Source organism: Thunnus albacares, chromosome 7, assembly GCF_914725855.1.
Source record: "Thunnus albacares chromosome 7, fThuAlb1.1, whole genome shotgun sequence".
Classification (NCBI taxonomy): Eukaryota; Metazoa; Chordata; class Actinopteri; order Scombriformes; family Scombridae; genus Thunnus; species Thunnus albacares.
The window spans coordinates 17867448-17894506 of NC_058112.1; the positions used below are offsets into that span (position 1 = coordinate 17867448).

General features: G+C 40.1%; 1 protein-coding gene across 1 annotated transcript in view; it reads right to left on the reverse strand.

Annotated features, from left to right (window-relative positions):
* The window catches only part of slco3a1a (solute carrier organic anion transporter family member 3A1a), a 37344-nt gene extending 12553 nt beyond the window's left edge, over positions 1-24791 (reverse strand). The window contains exons 1-2 of the mRNA XM_044356362.1: positions 24105-24791; positions 18025-18481 (exon numbers count right to left, since the gene is read on the reverse strand). Of these exons, the coding sequence (XP_044212297.1) occupies positions 18025-18481; positions 24105-24263 (616 nt within the window). The 5' untranslated portion in view covers positions 24264-24791. The remainder of the gene's footprint in view (positions 1-18024; positions 18482-24104) is intronic.
* Positions 24792-27059: the final 2268 nt, after the last annotated feature.

Here is a 27059-nt window from a genome sequence, read left to right on the forward strand (position 1 = left end):
AAAAAAAAAAATCGCTCCTCGGATTAATGCCAGGTGAAACCCAGGTGAGAGGTTGAGATGCAGATACAAGGGCCTCCACAGAGCTAATGGGTGTTTATATAATCCCCAGTTGCAGAGTTTAGTTTCTTTAGAGCATCCAAAGGGGTTGAGATTATAAGCCAATACAGCGTGAAGTTAAAAAGAAAAGCTCATGGTAATTGAAATGTCAGATGCATTACGCCTGCACTGTCCCCAGTTCATTTCCTGCTCTCACTGTACAAAGGGAATTCCTTCTCCTCTTCCTTTAATCCTGCTCAAGTTGGCTCAGTAATCCCTTGAGCTAAATAAGAGCAGAGGGACACTGCGATGTGGGAGGCCAAACAACAGCTTGTGCCACTTTCACGAGGGGCCAGACTGAAACTGAGAGTGAGCTAAATGATTACTAAAGATAAAGCCGAGAGCTGGAGTCTCAGCTCTCTACTTCAGAGGCCTAAACATGAGTTTGTGTCAAAAGGTCAATTGAGAGCTGGAAGAAAGAGTCTGAGGACAGAAGAACTGCATAAAGCAGGCACAAAGATTCAAGGCTGTCTGAAAAGTGGCTGTAAAAAATGAACTTTCAAACAAAAGCCCTCTCTTCCTCCTCTGTCGTACATCAGGTCATAACATCCTCTTTGTAGAAGTGTGAAGGCATTTTAATTTAGGATTGAAGAGACTCGGGAGAAACGCTCCGACAGGCCAGAGATGTCAGACTGAGCACAGGCTGCTTCCTGCATGTCCACTGAAGTAAGATGGCATGATCACTCACGCTGACAGTTACACAAGAGTTAGAAAATTAGGAGACTAAGTCACAGCACCACACCTAACAACCAGCTCTCTGCTTCCTGGCAACCTGCTTCCTTTGCTCTCATCAAACTGCACACAAACAGCGTGCAGCCCTTTTCAGGTATGCACAATAACTGCAAACTGTTCTCTGGTTTGTCAAAGAAATCTGCTAACATGCAGAGTTTAAAATGTTAAAAACACTACAGCTTCTTATCTGTGGATTTAAAGCCTTTTAGTCTCCAACATTAAAAGGAACTAAAATTGAAAATGAAGGTTTATGACATTTTAAATTAACATGCAATGACCAAATCCTAAATAAAGAACTTTCAAAATCAAAACTGACTCACAGAATTACAGTATACACTGTTTGTTCTGCATCTGCTAGGATGAGGACGCTTGGTAGGTCTGTTTTGTGGGTTTAGCATGCTAGTTACAGTAGCTGCCACTGTTGAATTCTGCACTCAAATGAAACATGACAGATAATTATTGTTGCATAATAAAGAGTGTGAATTTAATAAACCAGAGAGTTATATGTATCGTGGGCGAGAAACTTAAAATAATCTGCGTATGTCATTTTCTATCAGTTTAAACAAGGGTTTTTTCAGTGTTCGGTGATTGTCAACTTGTCAATCAATACTGTGTTGTGGGAATGGACACAAGTACTGTAAGTTCAGTCAGCTAACTCACGGGGAAAAGATTATTATGTAAATGTAAAGTACTGTATGTACAGCATTAATGTTTGTCCAGGATCTGACCTTGTCGCTCCGCACATGGAAACACTGAGCTCAGTGGAGTGAAGAGCGACGACACTAACTTCCCACTTACAGGAAGGTACATTCAGAGCCCACTGGTGGATGCTGGGTTGGATGTGGAGCTTTCGAAAGGCTATTTGAACAGCAGCATTAGTGAAAAGCAAAGCTTTGGGTGAGCGGTGTGGCAGCAGGCGTGCAGCAAAAGTGTAAGCAGAGCGCTGACGGCTTAAGTAAACCGCCATGATTAAAAGGGTGAACTGGATACTGTATATGTTGCAGTGACAGCAGTATGCCATGTGAGTACAGTGGCGACTGCAGCTGGGCTGCCTGAACTAGCTCACAGGCTTTGCTTCATTACATGTACAGTATAAGTGCCGCTCTTACATGTAAAAGCTGCATAATCTGGTTAAAGAAAGCATTTTTGATCAAAAATCACATATACAATTCCATAACATGGACATATCACCTGACCAATAAAACTGTAAAAACATAAGACATATAACAACCCACATAAATAGCCTATTTTATCTAAAATAAAATTAATTAAAAAATACAGAGGCTGCGTATTGTGTACGAGTTTAAGTTTAATTACATTAACATTTACATTTTAAATTAATAAAATTAAAAAAATCATATTTTTTCCCCCCTTGTTGGTCTGTGTCTTTGTTGTATCAGGTCAATACTTTCAACTAGTTTCCTGTTAAAAAGGGACATTTTAACTATTTAGAAAAGACTTGCATCAGTAGCATGTGTCCATTTCCCCTGTTTTACAACCCACCACTTCATCAGAAAGTGCATTTAGATATCAGGTCTTAGTACATCATTCATAAGTAAGAAAGTACTAAAGTGTGCCATGATGACATAATCTGGTTCTCAAATTACTACCCTGTACATCCTCTAATAACAGACTCTGTTAAACACCTACACATACTGAACCTACATGATGTTATCAACTATTATCACTTTATCGATACACATTCTAAAAATGTTAATGAAATGTATCAAATATATTTCAGGAAAATGTAATGAAATGAAAATTGAAGTACTCAAGGACCCTGCTGTGTGTAACACAGAGAGTATTTTATCTGCTTGTCCTGTTTCCGTATCTTTTTGTACTTTTTTTGCTGTCACATCTGATCTCAATCTCAAAGTCGTTTGTCTTCAGGCACTCTGAGGGGAACTGACAAAGTTCTTATCTTACATTTCTCAAACAATATATATCTGAAACACCGCTGCCTACTCTATCTTCTGACTGATAGTACTAACACTCTAATCCTGCAGACCCTTGCTCACTGGCTTTGTGACATTTGTTTGAGGTCCAAGATGTGAACCACAAAAACTTGCTGACAGGAAATTGGCTAATTTTGACAGAATAAATCCTCTTACTGAGATCAAATGAGATTTAAACTTTGTAAACATTTGGTGTCAGACATGATGGGAGTATGACATCAGTTTATGCAGATGGATGTTATGTAAACGCGCCCCCCCCCCCCCTCATGCAGACAGGATTAGTAACAAACAGGTAAAAGTCATGCAAAAGTCGCCTCTAAGGTCAAGTCTATTTTGATGAGGTACAGAGGAGATTAATGGCTACCAAATTTTCAGTGAACCATAAATAAGTGCTAACAGCATTAGACAGCAGCTTTCACCCCAGGAAGTGAAGCCCCAGCCCACTTGAGTGGCTTTTAGTATCAACGTCAACGTCAGTTGTCAAGGAAAACATTATTCATACCGAAGGCATCGAGTCTCATTCTATAGAAAGACCTAACGAACAAACGTATGATTGTAATTTTAATTAGATGAATTATTATGGGGCTGTCACTAATGATTTTTTTGGATTTGTAGATTATTGTCTTGATTAATCTGTTTTGTTCAAATTACAATTAGTTGATTGATCAATTAGTCGATGAACAAATTTAATTGGCAACTTTTCAAAAATGGATCAATCATTTTTTAGTTATTTTTGGACTGTTGGTCAGATAAAACAAGACATGCGACGGACATTTTTCACTATGTTCTGACATTCAATAGACTAAATGATTCACCAACTAGTACAGAAAATAATCAGCAGATTAATTGATGATGAAAATAATCACATTAGTTCTTATTTTATCAATAAAATGTCAGAAAACAGTGAAAAATACCCGTTATAGTTTCCCCACAGCCCAATGTAATGTATCCAAATTGCATGTTTTATTCAACAAACAGTCCAAAACCCAAAGATACTCAGTTTAAAATGATATAAGACAAAGAAAAACATCAAATCATCACATTTGAGAAGCTGAAAAGCATATTGGTCATTTTTGCTTGAAAGTATGACTAAACCGAAATATTTGCATTTGTTAATTTTCTCTCAATTGACTAATTGATAAACTAATCATTGCAGCTCTAAATGAATACATTAAATAGCTGTATTTAATGTATTCATATATATATATATATATACATATGTGCCCTATATTGTTTTAACATAAGCCACTGAGTAAATCACAGAGTGAAAAAACAAGCGGAGATGGTGTGCTGGTGAGCTGTACCCTATAGTAACCCTGTGACTTTACACAGCCATGACCTAAATAACATGCCAAAGCTTAAAGTAGGCTCTCAACTCACATTCAAATGCCATTACATCAGGATCATCCTACTTTAACTTCTGCTTATGTCAAATCATCTAAAATGTGAAACCACCTCTCTGCACACCTTTGTTTTTTCTTTTGCTATTATCTCAAAATCAAAACAACTTCCTCTCATCTAGTTAACTTCAAACTTGCACCGGAGCAGAAATGGTTTCACTGACGCCATATGGTCGCTATATAAAAAGTGCAGCTTAAGGACACGTTTAAAACTATTAGCATTTTGACCCTTGAGGATGAGCAGTGGGGTTACTGCAGAGCTTCGTCCGGGCTGCGGCCGGCCGTCACACCAGCTTCTCAGCGGCTCTCTTCCTCCCCTCAACACCCTGCCACGTTAAGCCGAGCTCGGGCTCAATCTAAGCCTCTGAGAGGTCACGGCCTGAAATGGGAGGTCAACGTCGGGCCTCGCTGAAGGCTTCACTACTTCATATCAGCCGTCTATTTTAACAAAGAGCTGATATGAGTCTAGACTGCTGATAGCGGGATATTTTAAAGCAACAGTACAATCAGGTGACTTTCACTGAGCCAACTGTACATGCAGCCTCTGATTTACCACATTATCTGCTATAATTCAACACAGTTTCACTTCCTGATGCCAGATACATGAAACTTCTTTTTTACTATAAATAGTAATGAGGAAACACCACTTAAACTAATATTTAATGCAGAGCTTATATTTGATTTCTAAAACAACTAAAACATCTTTCTGTCTGTGTGAATGTGTTAGAATCTTAAAAATGTCGTATATTTTCTGACCCTACATGGATGAAAAACCCAACAAACCCCAATAAATCTAACATACACTAAAATAAAACCACATACATTTGTGTAATAATAATAGTAAAACAAATATCCTTTCACATTTTATATTTGTTCCCCATATTCCAACTTTTTAATGTCTAAGAATGAGTGAAGATGTGCTGTGCCCAACAGATCTCTGTCCTGTTTTATAATTCAGGGGCTGCGACAGCCGAGCTGCCACATCTCATGACTCTGTGGATGACAATAAAGAGAAAAATCACTTAAGTGAGACACACTACAGCGGGACGGGGAGAAGAAAAAGGTTTTATAGAGTGAGATATACAGCAGAGCTCTAACAGTGAAGTCCTGTCATGAAAATAAATGCTATTTTAATCTTAAAAAAAAAAAAATCCACATCCTGCCCTCTTACATTATATAAGACAGAGTGAAGCCATCATATTAAACTTTGGCGAAAGAACACACTGTTCATATCCTGTGTGTCTCCTTATGGATAAATATTAGATAATAAATGAAAGTGAAAAGGTCAAGTCAAGTCAACTAACAGGCTTAAGTGAAATAAGTGAACTTAAAAACGGGAGAGATTATTTAAAAAGCATCTTGACATGTAAAAGGATAAGAAAGGTTCACACGCCTATCTGAGCTGTTAGACTTCATGAAGAGCTCAATGCTTCAATAGTCCACAAGAACCCAAAAGGTGGAAACTAGCAATAAGAATGTTTTCAGCATAAATATTAGACTGCGAAAGAACACATTATCTGGCCTGTACTCTGTTTTGGGTCATCAATGTTATCAGTGAAAGGTTATTTCAAGACTAGAGCTGCAACAATTAGTCGATTAATCGATTAGTCGACTGTACAAAAGTTAATTGCCAGCTATTTTGATAATCAAATAATTGTTTTTGTCATTTATTAAGGAAAAAATATCAAATATTCGCCGGTTGCTGTTTCTCAAATGTGAGGATTTGAAGCTTTTTTCTGTGTCATTCATGACAGTAAACTCAATATTTTTGGATTTGGGCTGTTAATCAGACAAAACAAGACATTTGAAGGCTTCACTTTGTACTTTAAGAAGTTGTAACAGGCATTTTTCACTATTTTCTGCCATTTTATTGACAAAACCATTAATCGGATAATTGAGGAACTAATCAGCAGATTGATTGATAATGAAAATAATCAATAATCAAAAGCAGTGCTATTATTACGCATGATGTGCACACTCACATGGGTGTTTTCAGTTAATTTGATGATTGCGTTGAAGGTAGGTTGAATTACGCAGGTTACTACATGACATCACCAGACTCTGTGCACTAATAGGGATGATAGTGGTGTGATTTGTCCTGATTGAAGAGATGCAGTGAAGCTAACGGGAGAGTCAGGGAGATGTCAATCAAACACGGTCCCTGCATATCAACACAGTCCTGAGAAGATGTGAAAGGCCTTTTTTTCCACAGAAGACATTTTAACATGTCACACCAGGTAAAGCACAGGTGTAAATAATAAAATGAATGATGGCTGAATTCCATCTAGCTGCTTCAGTTTCAGGGTCCTGGTATCCTGTGCGCTGCCTCTCTGACTTATTGTCATGACTTACTGGGACACTTTAACATGATGGAGTTAATGTTATTAGTAACACTTGTGCTTTTGCTACTGTTACAAATCAAAATGTCTGCTGTGAAAAACACCAATTAACTAAAGTAATTAAAATCACCTGTGTGGATGTTTAGTGATGTGAAGGCCTTTAAGGATTTTCTGAAGCTATAATGCTGAATGCTATAAAATGAGCTATAGAAAGAAACATGATAATTAAAACAATCTCATATAGTATCTTATACAGTCTTATATTATTTTACCCCTAAAAGACATGTTTGTTTAATGCCTTGTTGTCACATGTTGAGGTATATTGTTGTTTTTCTTGTCAAATAAACTTTCTTACTCTAACAATGTTTGTATTTGTGTTGTGCTCGTTCTGCCTGTGATCAGCTTCTACTTGTACCTTGTAGGTCTACGGCATTAGGCTTCTTTAACCTGACATGCTGTAACATAATCTTTGAGTCCAATTAACCTCATGTCATCACACTCCAACTATTCCAGGAAGCAGTAAAAGCCCTCATTAACCTAAATGGCATCAGTATTAGTTGGCTCCAACTGAAGTCCATTCGTTTTTATGTCATGTCCTATGGATTTAAATCCACACTCCTAATTAAAGAGATGATCTTCATTGTTAGCAACCAGACAGCATACTGCACCCGTAATCATAACACTCGACGTTTAATTTACTGTTTCTGTGACTGCCAGCTTTTTGCTGTGCATTGCTAGCATTTTTTTTAAATGTTACAGTAATGTGAGCGTCAACTGCTGTTACAATAATAATGACGGTCTTTCTGTGCCATAAGATTACATAAACAGACCGGGCATGTTTTCAAACAGGGCACTGATGTGATGTTGGAAGCTCAGAGGACTCAGTCAGACTGCCAACTCTGCGAGCACCGGGTCAGTGGGAGACAGAGGGAGACAGAGGGAGAGAAGGATGGACAGACGGTGGGTAGGAGTTAATGTAACAGAGCAAAGCCCTGTCGTTGTGCCCTGCTACAGCGATCTGTTTGTGATCCTGTTTCAGATGTTTGCTTGGGGGCTGAGACGGAGCCACACACAGTATCCATTGTTGGGCAGTTGGGTGGTAGGATGAAGGCATGGAGGAGAAAGGGCACAAGACCAGAGTGCTTACGTCTCTCCACTGGAGAGCCGCAGCTGCTCTATTGAAGGCAAGAAGCACAGAGAGGTTTGGGACTCTTTGACAGCAGCTGGTAACAGCTTCTTCAGCAGGTGGCTTGGCCTAATTATCACGACAGAGATGCCAACAGCCTGTTTCTCCGGGAACATGTGAGAGGCAGGCACACAATATACAGCCGATTGTACAGCACCATGTCTGCCTCCAATTATAATGGAGCACTAATTGTGCTGTATCCTGAGGAAGAGGAGAATTGATGAGGCAGGCCAGATGTGGGAGCTGTTTCAGGGAGTAAAAAGTTGCCTAAGAAGTACAGACCCAAAGGATATTTCTGGCAAAATCACAGAAATAAACAAATTGATGTTCTGCACAATTAATCTTTTTCCAAATCCAAAATTCAAGATGCTAATACTTTCAGATTCCTTCATCAAACCTATTTGGGGTCAGCTTCTACATTTGAGGAACTAAAGTTACAAAAAAGTAGGACTCAAAGATTCATTTGAGATCTATTATCACCTTTTGTCTGTTGTGTTGAGGCACAAGCACTGTAATTTGAATGTTATGGCCTACTTACTCACCACAACCTGTTGTTACCACCTGAAAATAAAACAAGCAATATCAGTATATGACATGCTGAGATAACACGTGTAGCCTACTTATGTTTTTCACACCTTTTTTCAATAATCACTTGCTTCAATTATTGCTTCCAATTCAGCACATTTGATCTCAAAAGTCAAAAACTTAATTATTTGTCTGCATGAAAGTTTAACTGAGAGATTCTGAGTGTTGAAACTGATGTGAAGGGATTAGTTGGTTCAGTCACTAGTCAGTAGTTCTTATTATTATGTATTTATCATTCAAATAAAGGAGGATATATCAGAAATGCTGCTTTAGCTTTTGAGCCTCTGAGTGGGCGGGCTGATGTATATGTTTGATTGACAGCTGAGCCAGGAGGGTACCGGGACACAACATAAACAACATGTGCAGGTAAATGTGGCTTACAAGTCAAAGACAGACAGGTTTTGTTAACAGCGATATTAAAGAATAAGAATAAGGACCACATTTAGCATCTTAACTGACTGAAATAACATTTGCAGGCAAGTTTTTAAGCTGTTCAGTGTGCTGCAGCTGACTGATTAGCTGGCATGCAAATTGATGTTAAAGGTGCACTTTACCCCCAGTTTGGTTGGAGTTACAAGCCAAAGCAGCTTGCAGAGAGCACATTAAGAGCAGTCATGACTCTGATATCTGATATAAATCAGCTGCAGTTGATTTTATTCCAATAGTTCAAGGCAAAGGTCATAATCGGCTCAAAATGGAATGGCCTGCTGAAGAAGACCTAACTCGAAGAAGAGTGAAAATGGTTGCCCTCAGAGCTTTAGTGAATCTAGGAACTGGTATTAAATGGAAATCCAGCTTCAAACTAAACTATTCTCACACATGAAGAAAAACAAGAATCTTTAGAGAACATAATTTTGTGACACAACATGATCATCACAATGTGATTCCACTGAAAGTTTAATTTAAAGTGACAATTTGAGGTTTCTATAACAATAAACGAAAAAAAAAACCCCGACCTACAATGTGGCAGGAAAAAGCTTTGACTCATCCATTAACAAATGGAGCACAACATGATGGGATCAGAGTGAAGCCAGATAGACTCGCTTGTGTTTGTCCACTGAGTAAGTAAATACTAGTAGACTGAATCAAACAGTTAATTATAATAACTGCCCACCTATTGATCAGAGTCCATTTAATTAGGCACTGTTATCCCTCTCTCTCCGCCATCAGTGATATGGGGATTAAGTGCTGAACATGCTTCTGAGTAATCCTAGGAGCCCATGGAGCAACCACTTGCACACACACCACTCAATCAATGAGGCTCGGGATTTGTGGTAAAGCCACAAGCGCAGCGTGAATCTGTATTTCCTGAGCAAAGTCCTTGTCCAAGGTCAGCTGCATGAATCCTGAAAAATGAGCAGTTAAGAGCTCGGTGAGTCTCAGACCTGAGCTGACCGGCAGCCTCTGTATGTGTTTGAACTGTGTGTTTGAACTGTGTGTGTGGTTTGAAGATCAGGCCGAGCAGAGCGACAGCTGCATCATACACAGCAGGAGCAGAGAAAGGACTGAGCATCTCAATCCAATAGTACAAAACACAGCATAACAACTGGCCGTTTCTGTGGCAACGGCTTGCTGATGCTGCTGTGTTTATGATCTGTCTCCTCCCACCTCTTATCTGCACGCTCCTCCCCCAATGGATGACAAAAAAAAAATCCCCTTTTTAATCAGCAGTGACAGAGCCTGACCTAGATTGCCTTGAGAAGGCTGCGTGGTGGTTGAGGTTTACTGAGGCCACAGGGATTCATGATGGAGAGGAAGGTGAAACAAGCACGTTTAGGCCAAAGTACTGGCCACGCTGCAGCGGGATGCTACGTGGAGCACCATTCAGGCAGCTGGAAAAAAAAAAAAGTGCACATGGCAATAGCCAAAAGCTTCAGCATACGGCTCTGCAGGAGCTGGTTAAAGTGCCAGAGAGTCTCATAACCATATCTGGTATCCAACGCCGATCCATTTCATCTGACTAATTCACTGCCTTCCAAATTCACACTTTCTCAGTTCCTTGGCAGCCCAGCTGAGGAATGAAATGTTCATCAGGGCACAGGTCAAACTCACAGGAAGCAGGATCTTTAAAGCTGCTCTTGGCTCCTTGTGTGCAACAGGCTGCCGTGTTTCCACCAGTTTCACTCTGCTCAGTTAACCGGTGAACATCCAGCTGTGTGGCTTAATTTACTAAAGCAGTGATAGTGGAGGCTGCTGTTACAGGTTTCACCAGTGTTTTACAGCCACAAACACAGAGGGAATTGTTCATTCATTCATTCAGGAATTATATGATTAAATAAAGTATCTGGCACATATGAAAAGTCCCTTATTGAATAATCAGTCATCATAATTCATTAATTTGTTCATTACTGTTTTGATTCATTGTTTAGTCTATAAAATATCCTAAAATAGTGAAAAGAGCCCATCAACAAGTTGATTTCTTGTTTTGTCCGACCAATAGAGCAAACCAAAATCTATTGAATTTACAATTATATACAACATACTATTACTATCCAAATTTATACAACTGTTTATACTGCTTATATCTGACCCATAGAGTGTTCATATTTATTCATATTCATATTTATTCTGCTTAAAACTGACCTACAGTATATTCATATTTATTCATTATTTGTACCATACTTAAACCACTGTCTATACTGGTTATATCTTCTACAGGGTATTCATTATATTATATTATTATACTACTATCTATAGTGTTTATTTACTGTTACTAGTGTTCACACTGTATATATGTTAGCATATTAATATCACTCTGTTCATACTGTTCATTCTGGTAATGCAGTTCATACTATATATATATCTTAACATATTCATACCTACCCTTACTGTTTTTTCTATTTATATATTATACATATGTACATTGCTTCTTTCACACTTCTTGTTAGATGCTAAACTGTCTCAGTGTTTGTACTCCGTTGTTGACCCTGACTCCTCCTTCTTCTTCCTTTGCTACCAAATAACAAGAATCATAATTCATGTAACCATTAGGGCGCTTCCTCACTTGAACACAAACAAATGTTGTTCTGGTGCGTTTTTCTTGGGAGGACAGTCTCTCAAAGCCACAGAACTGTACTTAAAATCCCAGATAAGATCCCATATATGTAAAGTATAATGTTCTAAAACAAAGTGTAAAAAAATGTTTTATCTACTGTATCTTTGCTTCAGGGAACACTTAAGATAAGAATTTGGACACACAGGTCTGGGTGCTCCCCTTGTATATAAGTTGTCAAAAACTAAATAATTAATAAATGGAGATTTAGTGAAACTTTCGAGTGTTTACGATCTGACCAGTCAGACATCCAACAAACATGACCGGACAGATTGTCGACACTCCACAGCAAAACATGCACTGGCATAATTAGAGTGTTGCTGCAATTCTAACCCACAAAAACAGCAGATTGACTGGGGGAGGTGATTCAGATGATGAGTTGCTACGAGGCTACTACATGGTCTGACACAGCGGAAATCTGAGGGTGTTAAAATCAACTTCGAGTCCACACCCATCTGGGTTCATTTCACACCATCTGATAGATTTGCCTCCCCTGTCCCATCCGAGTCATACCATATCTACACGTAAACAAACAACTCATCGGGCAGTTCGTTCAATCTCCAAACAGCTGGTACTGAAAAAAATCTAAAAAATATTAACAGTGGACAAATTTGCTCTGCATGTTTTACCTCATCACCAGGCAGGACTGAGAGATGACCTTATTAGATTTGAGGAGAGACAGCAGACTAAAATCAAATAACTCCCTCTGCTCAAATTTAATGAAACTTTCATCTGGGATAGTCACTAATCAATCACTATGATTTCCCATTTACCGAAAAAGGAGGACTGTGAAATGCTGAACATGTTGGCTCAGTTCCTTTCTGACTACTTTACATGATGTGATACTCATGAGTATTTGGGGATAATTGCTGATAAGCTTTGAGGCAGCAGCAGCATGTTGTTGACCAGTTGGATAATCTCATGTTTGCTGCCCTCTCTACCCTCCAGGACCAGCCTGAGGTAACTGAGCAGGCTGCAGCCACGGCGTCCAGGTCTGCAGGGTAATGTAAGCACTTCTGGGTCATTTAGCACATAGTACAGTGGGCTACTGATCGTCCTGCCACACATGAAGGAAAGACAAACCCACACAGTTCATCACAGAGATGCAGAGGAGCAGCAGCTGCCTGATGAACGTTCACTGCAACGCCGTTTATCATCTTGAGATAAAACAAACTGGTGTTGCTAGGCAAACTCAGCATGCAGCTTATGGCAGGGACGGAAAAACCCATTTAGAATCTAATCCTTCAAGATGACATTAACGTACGCCGAGTTTAAGTAGCTTATATAAACGCCCTACTGCAGCAACTGTTTGGAGTCAGAGCATTTGAGCAGGAATGTTGACAAGTCTCTCGAGGATCCCTCTGAGACCTTTGTCACAGCGACTACTGCCATCGGTTTTCCTAACAAACCTGAAGCTAAATTTATACCCCCAGAGCTGAAGTGAACACAAAGTGGTGAAATATGTCATTAGCAAATTGCTAGAATCTGTAGATTTGAAGAAATATGCAGTAGGTGTGGTGGAAGACAGGCCTGGAAATGAAATATAAACCAGTGGTTGGCAGCAAAATACAAAGATATGAGAGGCAAATTCTTTAGACTTTTATGCTCCAGGTAGAGGCAGTTATCTTGTCTCAGGCCACAATGGAAAAAAGGGACCTTTGTGTTTGCCCAAAGCTAGTCGCCAGTCTGTCATTCCTAGTTTGGTAGTTTGGCTGTGCATATGAGAGCAAGCAAGAGAAAGAGAGAGAGAGAGATGGGCTTGTGTTCATCAGTAAAACTCAAAGGCACTTCATACTCTCGGCTGTTGCACTGATGGATACTGTGACTGCTGTCTGTCATTGCTGCATGAAGCCGTAAAGGCAACTCAAATCACATTTAGTAATCCCTTATTGCGGTCAAAAATCATATCAAAGTGATGCACTTGTAATATTTATTTATTATCAAAATGAATGAATGAGGTATCAGTGTGTATGTACTATATGTATCAGTAATGCTACTTTAGTCTTCAGGCCTCTAAGGTGAGCTGGTGTACACTGGTGTTTGATTGACAGCTGAGCCGGCAGAGCACTGAGACACAATGTAAACAAACAGTAGCTTACAAGTCAAAGACAGGTTTCGTTTGCTTTGGTATTGAATTTAGCATCAACATGGAGCAATCTTGAGACTAGCAGGTATGTCTTTAAGCTGTTCAAAGTGCCACAGCTGACAAGTTAATTAGCTTGCATGCAAACAAGACTAGACTTGTTTGTATATAAGGAGGAGACATTAGGGTTGTTTTTTCAAAGTCAGTGCTCTTTGTGTAAATGGCTGCTGTGTCACCATCAGCCAAGATGTTAAAAAATGAACTAACTTAACTGGGTATAAGCGAAGATGTTCTCTGAAGCAAAGACGGGGGGCGCCATCATGGAAACAATAAATATATAATATAAATTGAACTTTTGGGTATTGTTTTATTTAGTTTCAGGGCTCTAGGCATGTGGGTTGGTCAGTCCACCACTTTGGTCCAGATAGAAATATCCAAACATTTATTTGATGGATTAGCATCAGAACTGGTTCAGACATTCACGGTGCCCACAAGAGGAATCCTGATGACTTTGTTGATCCTTTGACTTTTATGACCAAATACCTGCAAAACTTATTACATTCCCATCAGCCTGTACTTTGTGTTTAGAGCTAATTAGCAAATGTTAGCATGCTAACACGCTAAACCAACACAGTGAACCTGGTGAACGTTGTACCTGCTAAACATCAGCATGTAACGCTGCATTTCATGCAAGTCGGAGGTCGGAAATTTCCCAGTTGAAAATTCTGTCCTCCGAGCTCGGAGATCCACATCTCACAGCATCAAACGCAAACAATTGACATGGCTGATTGTGAGAAACTCGTATACTGGCAGGCAGCATATGAATATCTGCGACGTCAGCAGAGCCAATTGGATGCATTAATGCAATGGAGGAGGATAAACGACTCATAAGGTTGTCACACATAATATTTTACATCAGTTTATTCAGAATATTACACACAATAGACTACCAAGTACCATTATCGTCACATTTCTGATAGCCTGTGTCATTCAATAATATGTATTCACTATTCATTTAACACCATTCGAACTTCTCTGGATGTTTCGGAGCTTATTAAGCGTAAAGCCTTACAGAGCTGCTAGCTGTAGACTCATCTTTCCTCAAAAGTGAGCAAAGGACACGTGATTTATGGGGTTAATTTCAGTTGGACTCTAAACTTATTTATAACAACTTCAGAGAGACTTTTGCCAGCTGAAGAAGCGCTTTTGGAGAATTGCACTTCTAGCCTCTTCTCCATCAGTGCTTTTGAAACTGATCATACATTTCTTATAGTTATTATGCAACAAGCGACGTCCACATGTCCACATCTTTGGGATATTACATAAAAAGGCATGACATTGATGAATTAATTAATGTCATCCTTTTTAGTCCCCTCACATGTGTATATGCCAGGCACTACAGACTGTACATTATAGTTTAATGAAGAAATCCCAGGCTGTTTAAAAGCTTCTGAAACCTGGAGAGGCAGCTGGGTGGAGATTGTGCTGTATGACATGACGTTAGCTCTAAAACCCTCTCTGTGTGTCCTGTACAGTATATTTTTGTAGTCAGGGGTCCTGTGGGAAGAGCCAGAATTAGCAGTGGATAGTGAAAGGTCATAGAGCAGTGGGAATGGAGATCCTGTTGACGCAATCTGTCCAATCATATTTATTTCCTTTGGCCAGAGACGAGTGCCTACGTCCAGACTCGGGGAAACAAAACAAAACAACACGATCCCAAATACAAGCAGTGTTCATCTTTTGAAGTCTGATGGCAGTGGTAATGGCATTCAGACCGGTTCCTTGAAAAGTACTTCCTTTTAAGAAGAACTTGTAGCACTTAACAATACAAGCTCTCCCCCCCAAAAAAATCTCAACAATGACAACAAACAGCAAGAGCCAAAAACGTCTCTGAAGACAGAGTCACGGCAGACTTTGCTTGAGTGTGTTTTACTGTTGTCTAAACAGCAGTAAGCCACGTCTGCTGCAGTACGCACAGCAAAAGCAGGCCGCCGGAGCCTCTGGAGGAGTTGTTTTTCACAGGCCTATGTGGTATGCATGTGCGTCCCGGCCCACTCAGACCCACCTCATGGCTGGCTGGTTGGCATTCCTGCCTCACTCTGTAATTATGGCTCTTCTCCAGGCCTCCCTGCTCAGCTCTCCCTGCAAGGCGGGACCTGCCTATGTTGAAGATTTTCACCTGGCCATTTAACTCACACTCTAACTTTAACAATAGCACATCACAGGGGCGAAAATATGCCTTGACAACAGGAGCAAGCAACAGTTGTGGTGGTGAGGAAAAAAAAAAAATCACACTTGGTGTCATGTGTCATGAATCAGGGCTAATCATGATGTTTTCCACCTTGTGCTGACACTGAAATTATGTCATATTAAATAATTGAGGTGAAACAAAAAATAACAGTGGAGTGCTTTGCTTTAAATCCTGTTCCTCATTCAAGTGTGTGAAAAGACCACAACACCCTAAGCTGAGAAAGAGTTCACGTGCCAAACAACACGTAACAGACATGCACCTGTATTTTGGCAGTGTGAGAAAGCACAATGGTAGCAGAGGAAGTTTTACTCTACGTGTTCTTTCACATCTGTGTGCAGCTGTTGTGAGAGACATGCTACTTTCAGACTCTACAGGTGTTTTCTTCTCTCTAACTGCTTTTCCAAACCACCCCTAAATTCCCTGTCTCTACAGAGCCAAAACAACATTTTTACTTTCATGTCCTGAAAACCCCATAATAAAGCTACATTTATCTTATCTTAAATCAGGCAATCTTATGATGTTCACGTGATAATATGGGATTTATTCACAGTTCTGTTTGTAGTGAATTAACAAAATGAAATACCAGACTTAAGCAAACGCCGGGCCTACAGAAATTGCGCAAAACCTACAGGAAATAAATATTTGGCAACTAAAAAAGTGTTTTGAAAACACAACTTTGTGTCCCGGCTCGAACAATGTGAATTTGTTGACGTGCACTGATGAATAATCCAAATGTATTATCAGTATGTGAAAGGAAATCTCACAGAATTTCACACAATCTACTCCATTCATGCAGCTGGGGGCACATGACATGCCTGCAGCAGAAGGATTAGGACGATCAGCTGAGCACAACTCAATACCACATTGTTCCTCGCTGCTCACCGCTTGTTTTTCCTCCAACTCTCCTTGAAGCTTATCAGAGGAGGACAGAGCCAAGCGCCTGCCAAACTTCAATCACTCCCGGTCCACTTCCCACCGTAAACTGTGAACAAGCCATCGTGGTGGTGCCAAGATGTCAAAGCCTTTTGTGGTACTTTTTTCAGGGTCTTTATTGTTTCACACAAAGCTTGAGGTGTTTTTTGTACAACAGCTCATGTTCAGGACAAATAAACACAACGAATGGCAATTAAGAAAATCTGCTTTGGGCTTGAGATTACAGAGCACACAGCTGCCTTTGTTCGCAGGTCACATCTGTATTTGAGTGACAAAAGGCAGCCACACAGCACACTGCTGTGTGAATGTTTCAGAAAGGGTGTGTGCCAGCCTGAACTCATCCTCCATTCAGGCTCTCATTGTCTCTGCTCCACACTGATAACAAACAGCTCGCACTATGCAGACACATCTCATCTACTCCATCAAAGGCTGATGTGCTAGTCTGGACAACAAATTACAGGCAGGTCCCCGTCAAAACAAGGACACACACTATTATGTGGATTTGTGGCTGCGGTTCACAGGTAACTTTGCTCTTAATGCCATCAAATTTAAAGCAGAAAGGTTTGACATGCAGAAATGCACACAGTCTTCACCTCTAAATGTCTAAATATTGCTCTAAATTTTGTTTTCGTCAACTGCTGGCCTTCAAAGCAAATGTATGTCTAATTTCAGTCAGTCTCATCGGCTGGTGCTGCCTGTAAAATTTGAATTATTTGATATAAATTCACAGAAAAGCTGTAGTATGGCCACCACAGCATTTTATGCAAAGAGTTTAAGCTACCGTCTATACACCACAGTAGAAAAAATATACATCAGAGCAAATACATATCCCTAAACAGCCATTGCGTATTCTGAATTTTGCACAGAAAGCACTTTGAATGCACCTTTAAACCTCGAAGAGCCGCATCAGCAGCATCTTGCTTTTGAGAGAGGACTGAGCGAAGCAGAGACATTTAACCCGCCTCCACGCCACTGAAAACACCATAATGGAGATTAAAAAGCTCCAAGATCTGCTCACCTGGCAACTTACATGGACAGGCCTGTGCTTGGAGTACGGGGAGATGCTGTGCAGCAGAAGAGCTGGTAAATACATACTGTGTTGACTCATACTATGCAAATATCACACCTGATGGCAATGAACACGTTCATGATGGAGTTTCTGCTATTCCAGTTTTAGTTGCCTTGGGAAATCAGTGTGCTGCAGCAAATAGAGTTTTAATTTCCAGTGTGATAATCATCTTTTTCCTTGAACACTGCTTATCTTAAACAGTAACTGCATTCAACCTTCAACAGCGGCCTTTAGCAATCTCTTTGGCAATCTGTCTTCAATTTCTGCCTTTTTGTTCCAATAGATTAGGTGATATCTGCATTTCTAACATTTTTGTTTGCACAACATTATGAGTATTTCTCACCTATATAGAGTGAGGAGTCTTTCTTCTTCACATGATCATCGATGTAGGACACCCCCAGGGGCTGCACCGGCGTGGCTCCGATCCCCAGTAGGACCTGGGCTCCGATCAGCAGCAGGTACATCATGTTAGTGCTGGCCTTGTTGGCGCACACGGCCTTCTCTGCATTTTCGGTTTCTTCCTTGCTGGTGTTGGAGCACACATCCCGACCCGCATCAGTCCTCCACATTTCCCCTATTTCATACTGATTTGTTAGAAACTCGGGGAGAGCTGAGAGAAGGGCGCCAAGCGCCATGACGATGCCCCCGCAGCCAATCAGACGTGGCCGATGTGCTTTGGCCCCAAAGTAGCTGACGAACAGAATCAGCGCCAGGTTGCCTATCTCAAAGCTGCTGGCTATCACCCCTACATCAGCACTTTGCAGGTTGAACCGCCGCTCCAGGGTGGTCAGCACGCTCACCTGAAAACAACAGCAGGACACAAAATTAAACCAGGGTCAAAGGAATGATGCTGGAAAATGCAAAAAATGTGGCACAAATACAAAACCAGGGATGTGGGAATCCCATGTCACCAACTGGATGAGAAAATTCACCATCAGTGCATCTTAAGCATTTCTCTACATTTGATTCTTTTAGTCATGCATGTTTTCATCATCAGTCACGCCATTTTAAACTGTGTCTTTCCATTGGAATATCCTGCATAACAAGCTGTTCAGACGTTCCACACTGTGGCTCCTCCCTGCCAACAGGCCTCTGTTTCTGATTAGCCGGGCACAGCAACATTTACTTCCACAAGCTTCTCTCTATTTTAACAGCTGTCATCCACAGAAGAGTCACAGCCTACCAGAAACTTCCAGCTGAAGCAAATGCAGTACATGGTTGTTTAAGCCCTGTTCAGGTTTTTTTTTGTTTGTTTTGATGCAGCGATTCAGAGGTCAGTGATTAAAGACTGAGGTATTTATTCTCACACAGTGAAGCTTTGTAGTTAACTGCAGTATTTCAAAGTTAAGCCTTTATTATACGTAGCATCATGACTCTGCTGTAAAATGCAGCATGGATGTTTGCTTGTGGGAATGATCTCTCTGCTCCATGTGAACCACAGTGTCACCTTCATACAGTTATCAAGCTATTTTAAGATCTGTCCCAAACTGTCTTTGAAAGGGCATAAAAATTTTCCATTCCCCACCGGCTCTATTAAAGAGTTTTGACTGAGCTCTAAAAAAAATGTCAATACAAACATCCTTTTCTGAAATGTTTCTAAAAGTGACTCCATTGCAGGATGAATCAACTTGTGGTTTTGCTGTTGGAAGATTTTTTTATCCATTAAATGCTCAATTTTGGCAATTTAATATACACAATTACCTTGGATTGCAGCTGTTATGCTGAAGTATAACAGAGTTTCTACTGTTAGAAGGTAAAACACTGTTCTCTTCATGTGAAAGGTCACGTACTACATTGAACACTGCTGTATTTCTGAGGAAAATATTTTGGTGGTTTTTACAGTCACCTGCATTCAGCATGTATCACCTACATTTGACCTCTGTGGCGGTTAACAAGCTCTAAAGATGTCCCCGTATATGTCATTTATACAAAGTGACACTTTTTTATTTACTTTATTCTATAACATTGAAATCTGTACACATGTAGAGAAGTAACCTTGTTCCTTTCAGTCCCTCCAGATGCCTGTTGTGAAAATATGATTGTAAAACTGGTCTTCCCAACAGTCATAAACCTGATCACACCCTTCCTTATGTGCATTATTTAGGCAAGCAGATGAGGAGGTGTCATTGTTGACAAAGACAAACATTATTGAGCCTGTTTGCTTTGTCGTCGGGCTTTTAAAAAAGTTGTGACTTTTTTAAAGTCACTTCTTCTGTGACTTCTTGGAAGCAGAAGTGACAGCAGGTCTTTGCTGCAGCTGCTGTGAACACCACTGCAGCGACTCCTTCGCTAAAGATCAAAGCTCAGGGAAGATGATTGTTGGGAGCGGTTCGTGCCAGAGTCCTTCAGTGAAGCTGAGTGGATGGAAAAGTTCAGAATGAGTCATGATGTCTCTGCCCCTTGAGCGGCACTTTCTCACAAATGTGAACACTCTGTGGACGGGGCTGCATTTACGCCTGGCTTGCTCCGCCCGGCTGGGATCTGATCGCAAACATTGTCTCATCCGGTTCTTAGAAACGACGCCAAGCCCGAATGACCTGTTGACACTATAGCTTTAGCTTTAGCTGGACAGTGTGCTGGACAGGGAGCAAAGCCAATCCAATCAGATCCCATCCCATTACTGAAGGCTCCGAGCAAGTGATGTGACTGACAGCTTTTGCTTTCAGTTCAGCAGTGGAAACACTCTGGATGAGTTAAGCTCTCGTCTCCAGGTTCAACATGTTTGCGCACTTACACTCTGACTTAAAACAGGCAACCTTCCAGGAGGATTAAAACCAGAATAAATTACATAGGAAAAACAGAGTGGATTGCATATCGGTCAGTGGTCACAGCCACGTTTTATCCTCGTAGCAGCTCAAACTGTGGAAATGTTCAATCTGTTGCGTGGCAACAAAACAAACCTCATCCAGTTGTGTGACATCCCATTACCTCACAGACGAACGAGTCTTGCGGGAGCACAAAGGATCCAAACTTCCACAGAAAAAATGCTTTACTTTTTTTTTTTTTTTTTTCAGGTTGCTGAATTATCAGCAGGCAGAAAAAGCTGCTCAATGCTGACATTCACTTCGGCACATTAAGGTTTAGGATTGACGTGAAAGTGCTGAAATGGTCCTATTTGTGAAGGCACGGCAGCTGTTTATAAGTGAGGCCTCGGCTATTTAGAATCATTTCCATTCTGTTTTATGAGGTGTAACCCACTGAAGGTTGACTGAAGGTTAACTAAAGGTACTTTAACTGCTCCGAATAAGCTGTTTTTAAGAGTATTTTAATTGGTGTCTAAAAGAAGCGACAACTACAGTGTTAGCCAATGGCACACAACATATTTCCTCCTTATTAAAATCATTAATCGTTATCTTGTATCCTTATTTTATGAGTAAATGAGCAAAGTTAACACATTTTCATCCTTTTTAGCTTATGCATGAGTGTGCTCCAAACATGCCTGACATACACCAGAGTGGATTTTGAATACATTTTCTATTTACTGATCCGTGAAACCAACTTCTGACTGTTTGTCACTCTGGATTTGTAAACATTTACCACTTTCTCAGAGGCACCTGACGTTAGGTAGTCTGTAAATGGCTACACCTCTGCACTATTTAACGAAGAAGGCCTCAGAGTAATAATAAATAACCCAGGTGTTATATTTTTTGATTTATGTCTGCGTTAACCTGAAATAAAACTGAATTATTTGACATTTCAGGATAAACTGACGTAATGAATCGATAAAACTGACTAAATGGATAATATCTGAGCAAATACCTGTGATTTAACTGAACATAGCTGTTATTACTTTAACATAGTTTAAAGGTGACAATAATGTTTTGTTTGGGCTTCTCCTTCCTTCAAATATTCGGCTGATTCAGTGCGACCGACCAGAGTTTGACAGGTTTGCTCAGCTGAGACGAACAGAGTTCAGGTTCAGGTGTTAGTCACACTTTGCAGCTCGAGCTCTGGAGTGTCAGATTTGGTTCTTATCAGGGAGGTGTTACTACAACCAACAGAGCTTACACCCCCAGATGCTACAGAAGTTGCAAAGTGACACACCAGGGTTTAATGTATAGTATTATCTCCTACAATTACAATCAGCTGGAATTAACAGCAGAGATGTAGGCGTCAGGTAGTATTAGTGACAGGATGCATGAGTGTACAGCCTCTTTTGGTACATGATGTCAAAAAACAGTCACACAAAATATTCATGAGTGCATAAACACACTTGTTCTTGTAGCTTTTAATGAGATAAAACAAGACAGCTTGAACAACTGAAGTGTGAAGTGTGTAGGACCTGGATGACCTTATCAAGTTATCAGTTCACACATGATGGCTCTGGGATCAGTGAAATGAAGTTCAAGTATTTCAGGTTTGTTCCTCCCCAGCTGGGGCTAAAACTAACCATGATTTTCATTACTGATTAACCATTTAATCTATAAAATGTCAGAAAACAGTGAAAAATACCTGTTATACTTTCCAAGAACCATAGGTGGTATCGTCAGATTCCCTGTTTCATCAAACAATCTGCACAAAACTCAACTTTGCTTCTAAAAACAGCTGCAAATCTTTTCATTTTGAGAAGCTGCAGCCAGGGAACGTTTGCCGTTTTAGCATGAAAAATGACTAGATTACTGAGTAATTTAATCGATTATCATAATAGTTGTAGATTAATTTTCTGTCAATCGACTGATTAATCGTTTCAGCCCTACATACAACTTTTATCTACGTAGCTTTATAACTATACAATAATGTCTTGCTTGTTAACAGGGAATATTATTGATCTCTCATGTTATACCTTCTGTGACTAAGATGAAAAATGTCCATTAGAGTAATTCAACAACTGCTGAACAGAATAGTTCATTTACTTGAGATACACAATAGAAATGACATTAATTCACTTAAATGAACATAAAAAAACTGTAAAAATAGCAAAGTGAATTCAAGAGAACGGAGAAAAAGAAAATGAAAACAGGGAACAGTGATGTACTCAAAACTGTACTCTTGTGGTATCTGACTACGTATTCACTCTGCTAAATCAGGACTCCCAGCATGTTGCTAAGTGTCTTGGACTGTAATCAGCTCACAGAAAGTAAAGGGGGCCACGATAGTTGAGTTTTGTCCCTCCACTTCCAGCAGATACTCTTAAGTCCCATCATCCAATCAGAGACACCACAGTAGCTCACGTAGGTCGACAACAGTTCACCAGATTGCCACTGAAGGAGGTACCTAATGTCCTCTCCGTGTAAATAAAGCTCCCTCTAAATGAGCTGTTGTGTTGACGAACAAGAGAACAGAGAGCCTCGTATGATTGTCTACGCAAATGATCCCAAATCTCACCTGAAGCTCCAGGTTTATTGTTTAAACTGATGTGTTTGAACAGGTGTCCAAAACTATAAAAAAAAAAGCAGAACAATTGTAATAATAGCTGTATTGTACCTCTAAAATAAACGATAAAGAGGAAGAACGTCTTGTTTAGGAAATCATCATCATACAGTAACTGACTCTGAGTGGCACCACTGTGCTCTAAGCTGCAGGATCCTTGATGCTTAGCAGGTCCGCTAACGGAGAAGATAACATGTTCCACTCCAAATATGGCCAAGGCATTTAGAGTTTAGTCTATTAAATGCAACTGAGCGTAGAGGAAACATGGATTTCTGGAGAATAAACATTTCTAATGCTGAAACTAAAAGTTCACAGCGGTGGCCTGGGGGCTCTGGAGGTCCTCTGGGATGCTTTTGAGGAATATTTTGGAGCACTTCAGGAAGTTTTGTCCAACAAAAATCTATGTAAAAGTCCCTGCATGCTTTCAGGCTGTGTTCATTGCTACAGCATCATTAAAATGTTTGTGGGTTTTAAACAGTAGACAGGATGTGTTTAAAATCTTAAAAAACTATCATCATTATGCAATAGTAAAAGTGAAAGGATGAGTCAAACTAGAAATAGGAAATAGGAGGGATAGGTTTGGATCTTGACCTTGAATGACATTTTGGGTAAAAACAGTCAACTGCTGCCTTCCTTAAAATATTATAAAACTGTTGTTATTAGTGCCACCTCTATTAAAACCAGAGCTTACAAGTCAAACACTGGTTACTACATGGTTGATGAAAATGGGTTCAATTTGTGTTGTGATAATAACAACAAATTAGACATAAATGTCACACATGTAGAAGGATATTTTCTAAAATACTGATAAGCAGTGACAGGAGCAGTTTAGCAGCCTAAAGGTTGTACTTTTCTCTGCAGAAGAAAGCTTTCTATCTCATATTTCTATCTCATATCTTTGCTCTGTTGCACGTTATTTAGTCCACGGCGTGCAGAGCAGCTGAAACCCCAAATGCAAAGCCGAGAACCGGATAACAAAAATATGACCTACAGTAGCTGAGGAGTGTAGTGCAGGTGCTGTGAGCCCATTTGCATGGGTTGTGTTGCACTCACCAGGTATGCTCCGACGGTGCCCTGTGCCAACATGAGGGCGCATTCCGCTACCAAGAACACCTTGATATTGGAGAAGCATGAGGAGTTTTTACGGAGGCCGTCTCCTTCCAGCATGTCCCCGCTGCTCCGGTCCGACTCTCGGTGCTTCTTCACCTGCATCCTCCCTCACTTCAACCACAGCTCTGCGAGGAATAAAAACCCCGAAACACACAGCAGGAAGACCGCAGGAAGACACCGGCAGGTTCAGTGTTTCGCTTTCCCCCCTGAAGACTACATTCGCGGTGCTCCTTGTCGCTGTTTATCTTGATTCAATTATTTTTGTCTTCTTACATCTGACAAGCTAAGAAACACACACATCCAAACTCCGCGGGGCTCTGCCGGGTCGTCTGCACTCAAACATTGGCTCCTCGTCGACGCGCTGGAACATGTGAACTCCCTGAAGGTGTTTGCGAAGGCACGAGTGGAGCACGGGCGCGTAGATCTGCGTCAAATCGCATGTTTCCGTCGCGGGTTTTGGTTTGTGGTTTTTAGCTGAAGAGGAAGATTTTGCTCACAGGCTTCATCTTCCCTCCTAACTCTTACATGCTCCTGTCTGTCATGGTCCTTCACGCACAATGACTGCTCTCTGCTTCTGCGCTCCCACCTCTCTCTGCTCTGCTCCTCCGACCCTAGAGGCGCTGTGCAGCAGCAGCAGCAAGTCTGCTCAACTTTGAAAAATCACTACAGCACTCCTGTGGGGTGTGTGTGTGTGTGTGTGTGGTGCGAGTTTAAAGTGACTTGCTGATTTTTTCTGATCTATAATTTTCCCACCATAAATCTATAGGGATTGGCTACTAAGACCCTCCACGATTATTTTCATAATCAAATAATACAAGTTATGTTCTCGATTAATCAATTAAAGCTGTGGAGTGTGGAGTGTGGGACTTTTGTTTCCCCCTCTTGGCAGTGAGAGTAACTACATAAACACTGTATACAAATAACGGACGTAGCCACCGTGATGTCACCCACTGGTTTGTGGACTCCCATTTTGAAGCCAGAGTTTGGCACCATCTTGGATTTTTGGAGCCAGAAGTGATGAGAAGTGACCATATTTGGATGAGAGGGTGGAGCTAACCCTAATGCTAGCTGCTAGCTTGATTAGCACAGTGCATTTACAGTCTATGGTTAACTGTGATAATGCTAATGCTAATTTTCGCAGGCTAAAAACAGGCTTAAAACCATTAAAACAAAATGTACTTAGTGGAAAAACTGAACATCTGATTCCTTAGAGTGTCTTTTAGTACAACCAAATGCTGAACAACAGTTTTTTAGGCAACCAAAATGTTGAAAACACGCTGAAATAATGAGGCTACGTCTACAGCTACAGCTACGCGTATACTCTGTGAATATGGGGTTGCATCATGGTTAGAGGCTACTATGGCGACAAAGTTGGTTATCTAACCAATGTTTTGGTCCATAAAATGTCAGCAAATAAAGAAAAATGCTCATCACATGTTCCTAGAGCGTATGATGATGTTTAAAATGTCTTGTTTTGCCCAAACATTAATACAAACCCCAAAAATATAATTTTTACATGACATATATGACCAAAAAAAACAGACATATATTCACATTTTAGAAGCAGAAGTCTTTTTTTTTGCCATTTTTGCTTAAAGATCCCTTTCAGACATGTATTAAGATATATATAAATACTCTGCTTGGGACAATAATGTTTGTCTGATATGGTTTTTCTACAGAATAAAAAAATATAATTACCACTTTAAAATCCTTAAAATGGCATTTATCCCTTCTTCCTCATTAAAAGCCCAGCATTTATGAATATACAAATGTATTTAATTTCAGAGGTTTAACTGCTGAACACAAAATATCTCCTTTACTGTAAAGTCCATCCTCAATGTTTGTGTACTGGAGGCTTCAAGTCTCTACATCACACTTGGACCATGATTGGCAAGTTGTGATGTCGTAAATCATGTTCATAGGCCCGTCCCTTTTCAGTGAGCTCAGAGAAACTTTCCACTTTTAGCAGATGAAAGCGAAAATAGTCGAACTCTGCACAAACATCACTCTGCACAGTGACATTCAAACATCCAGCTGTATATGAAAAAGAAGAAAAACTTTTGAGTGCAAGGGGACTTTAAATATGCCATAATCAATTGATAGATTTGTTGCTTCTGTCAGTTGACTAATCATTCTGCTGATTATTTTCTCAATTCATTAAAACAAGGCAGCTTGAATGACACTGTAAAGTGTGTAAAACTTGGATGACCTTATCAAGTCATCAATACACATGATGGTTCAGGGAATTTCTAACATTTTCTGAAATAAAGTTCAAGAGTACTTCAGGTTTGTTCCTGCACAACTTGAGTATTTTTTTTTATTGATTAATCATTTGGTCTGTAAAACATCAGAAAACATCAGACACAGAAAACTGAAAAATGCCAATTACAATCCTATCAAATGCTTTGTTTTCGTCTGACCAAAAGCCCAAAACTGAAAGATATTCAATTCACTTTAATTTCACAGCAAAGAAAAACAGCAAATTGTGAGTAGCTGAAAGCAGATATCTTTTTGGCATTTGACCTGATTAATCTGTAATGAAAATAGTTGTAGCACTTCCTGTTTACAATGATTTGGTGAAGATATAGCAGGGGCTGTGATGTTTGCACAGTATTTTCCAACATTTATTACTGGATGTTGTCAGCATGTCTGGGATGAGGTATTATAATGGCTATGATGTAATGTAACCACATAATATGATGATGGCGGGGTGGAACTAAACAAGATGATAAACAAATGTTGTGTAAAGGCTGTGAGGGGGTTTCTACTCAGTTGTTTGGGTTACAGCAGTTTTCACAGTTTTGGTAACAGCAGCAGCAGCAACAACAAGCCAAGTGAAGGTTAAGCAGATGCGCTGGTAGTCAGTTAACTGTGAAATATGACTTTGAACCAAACAGT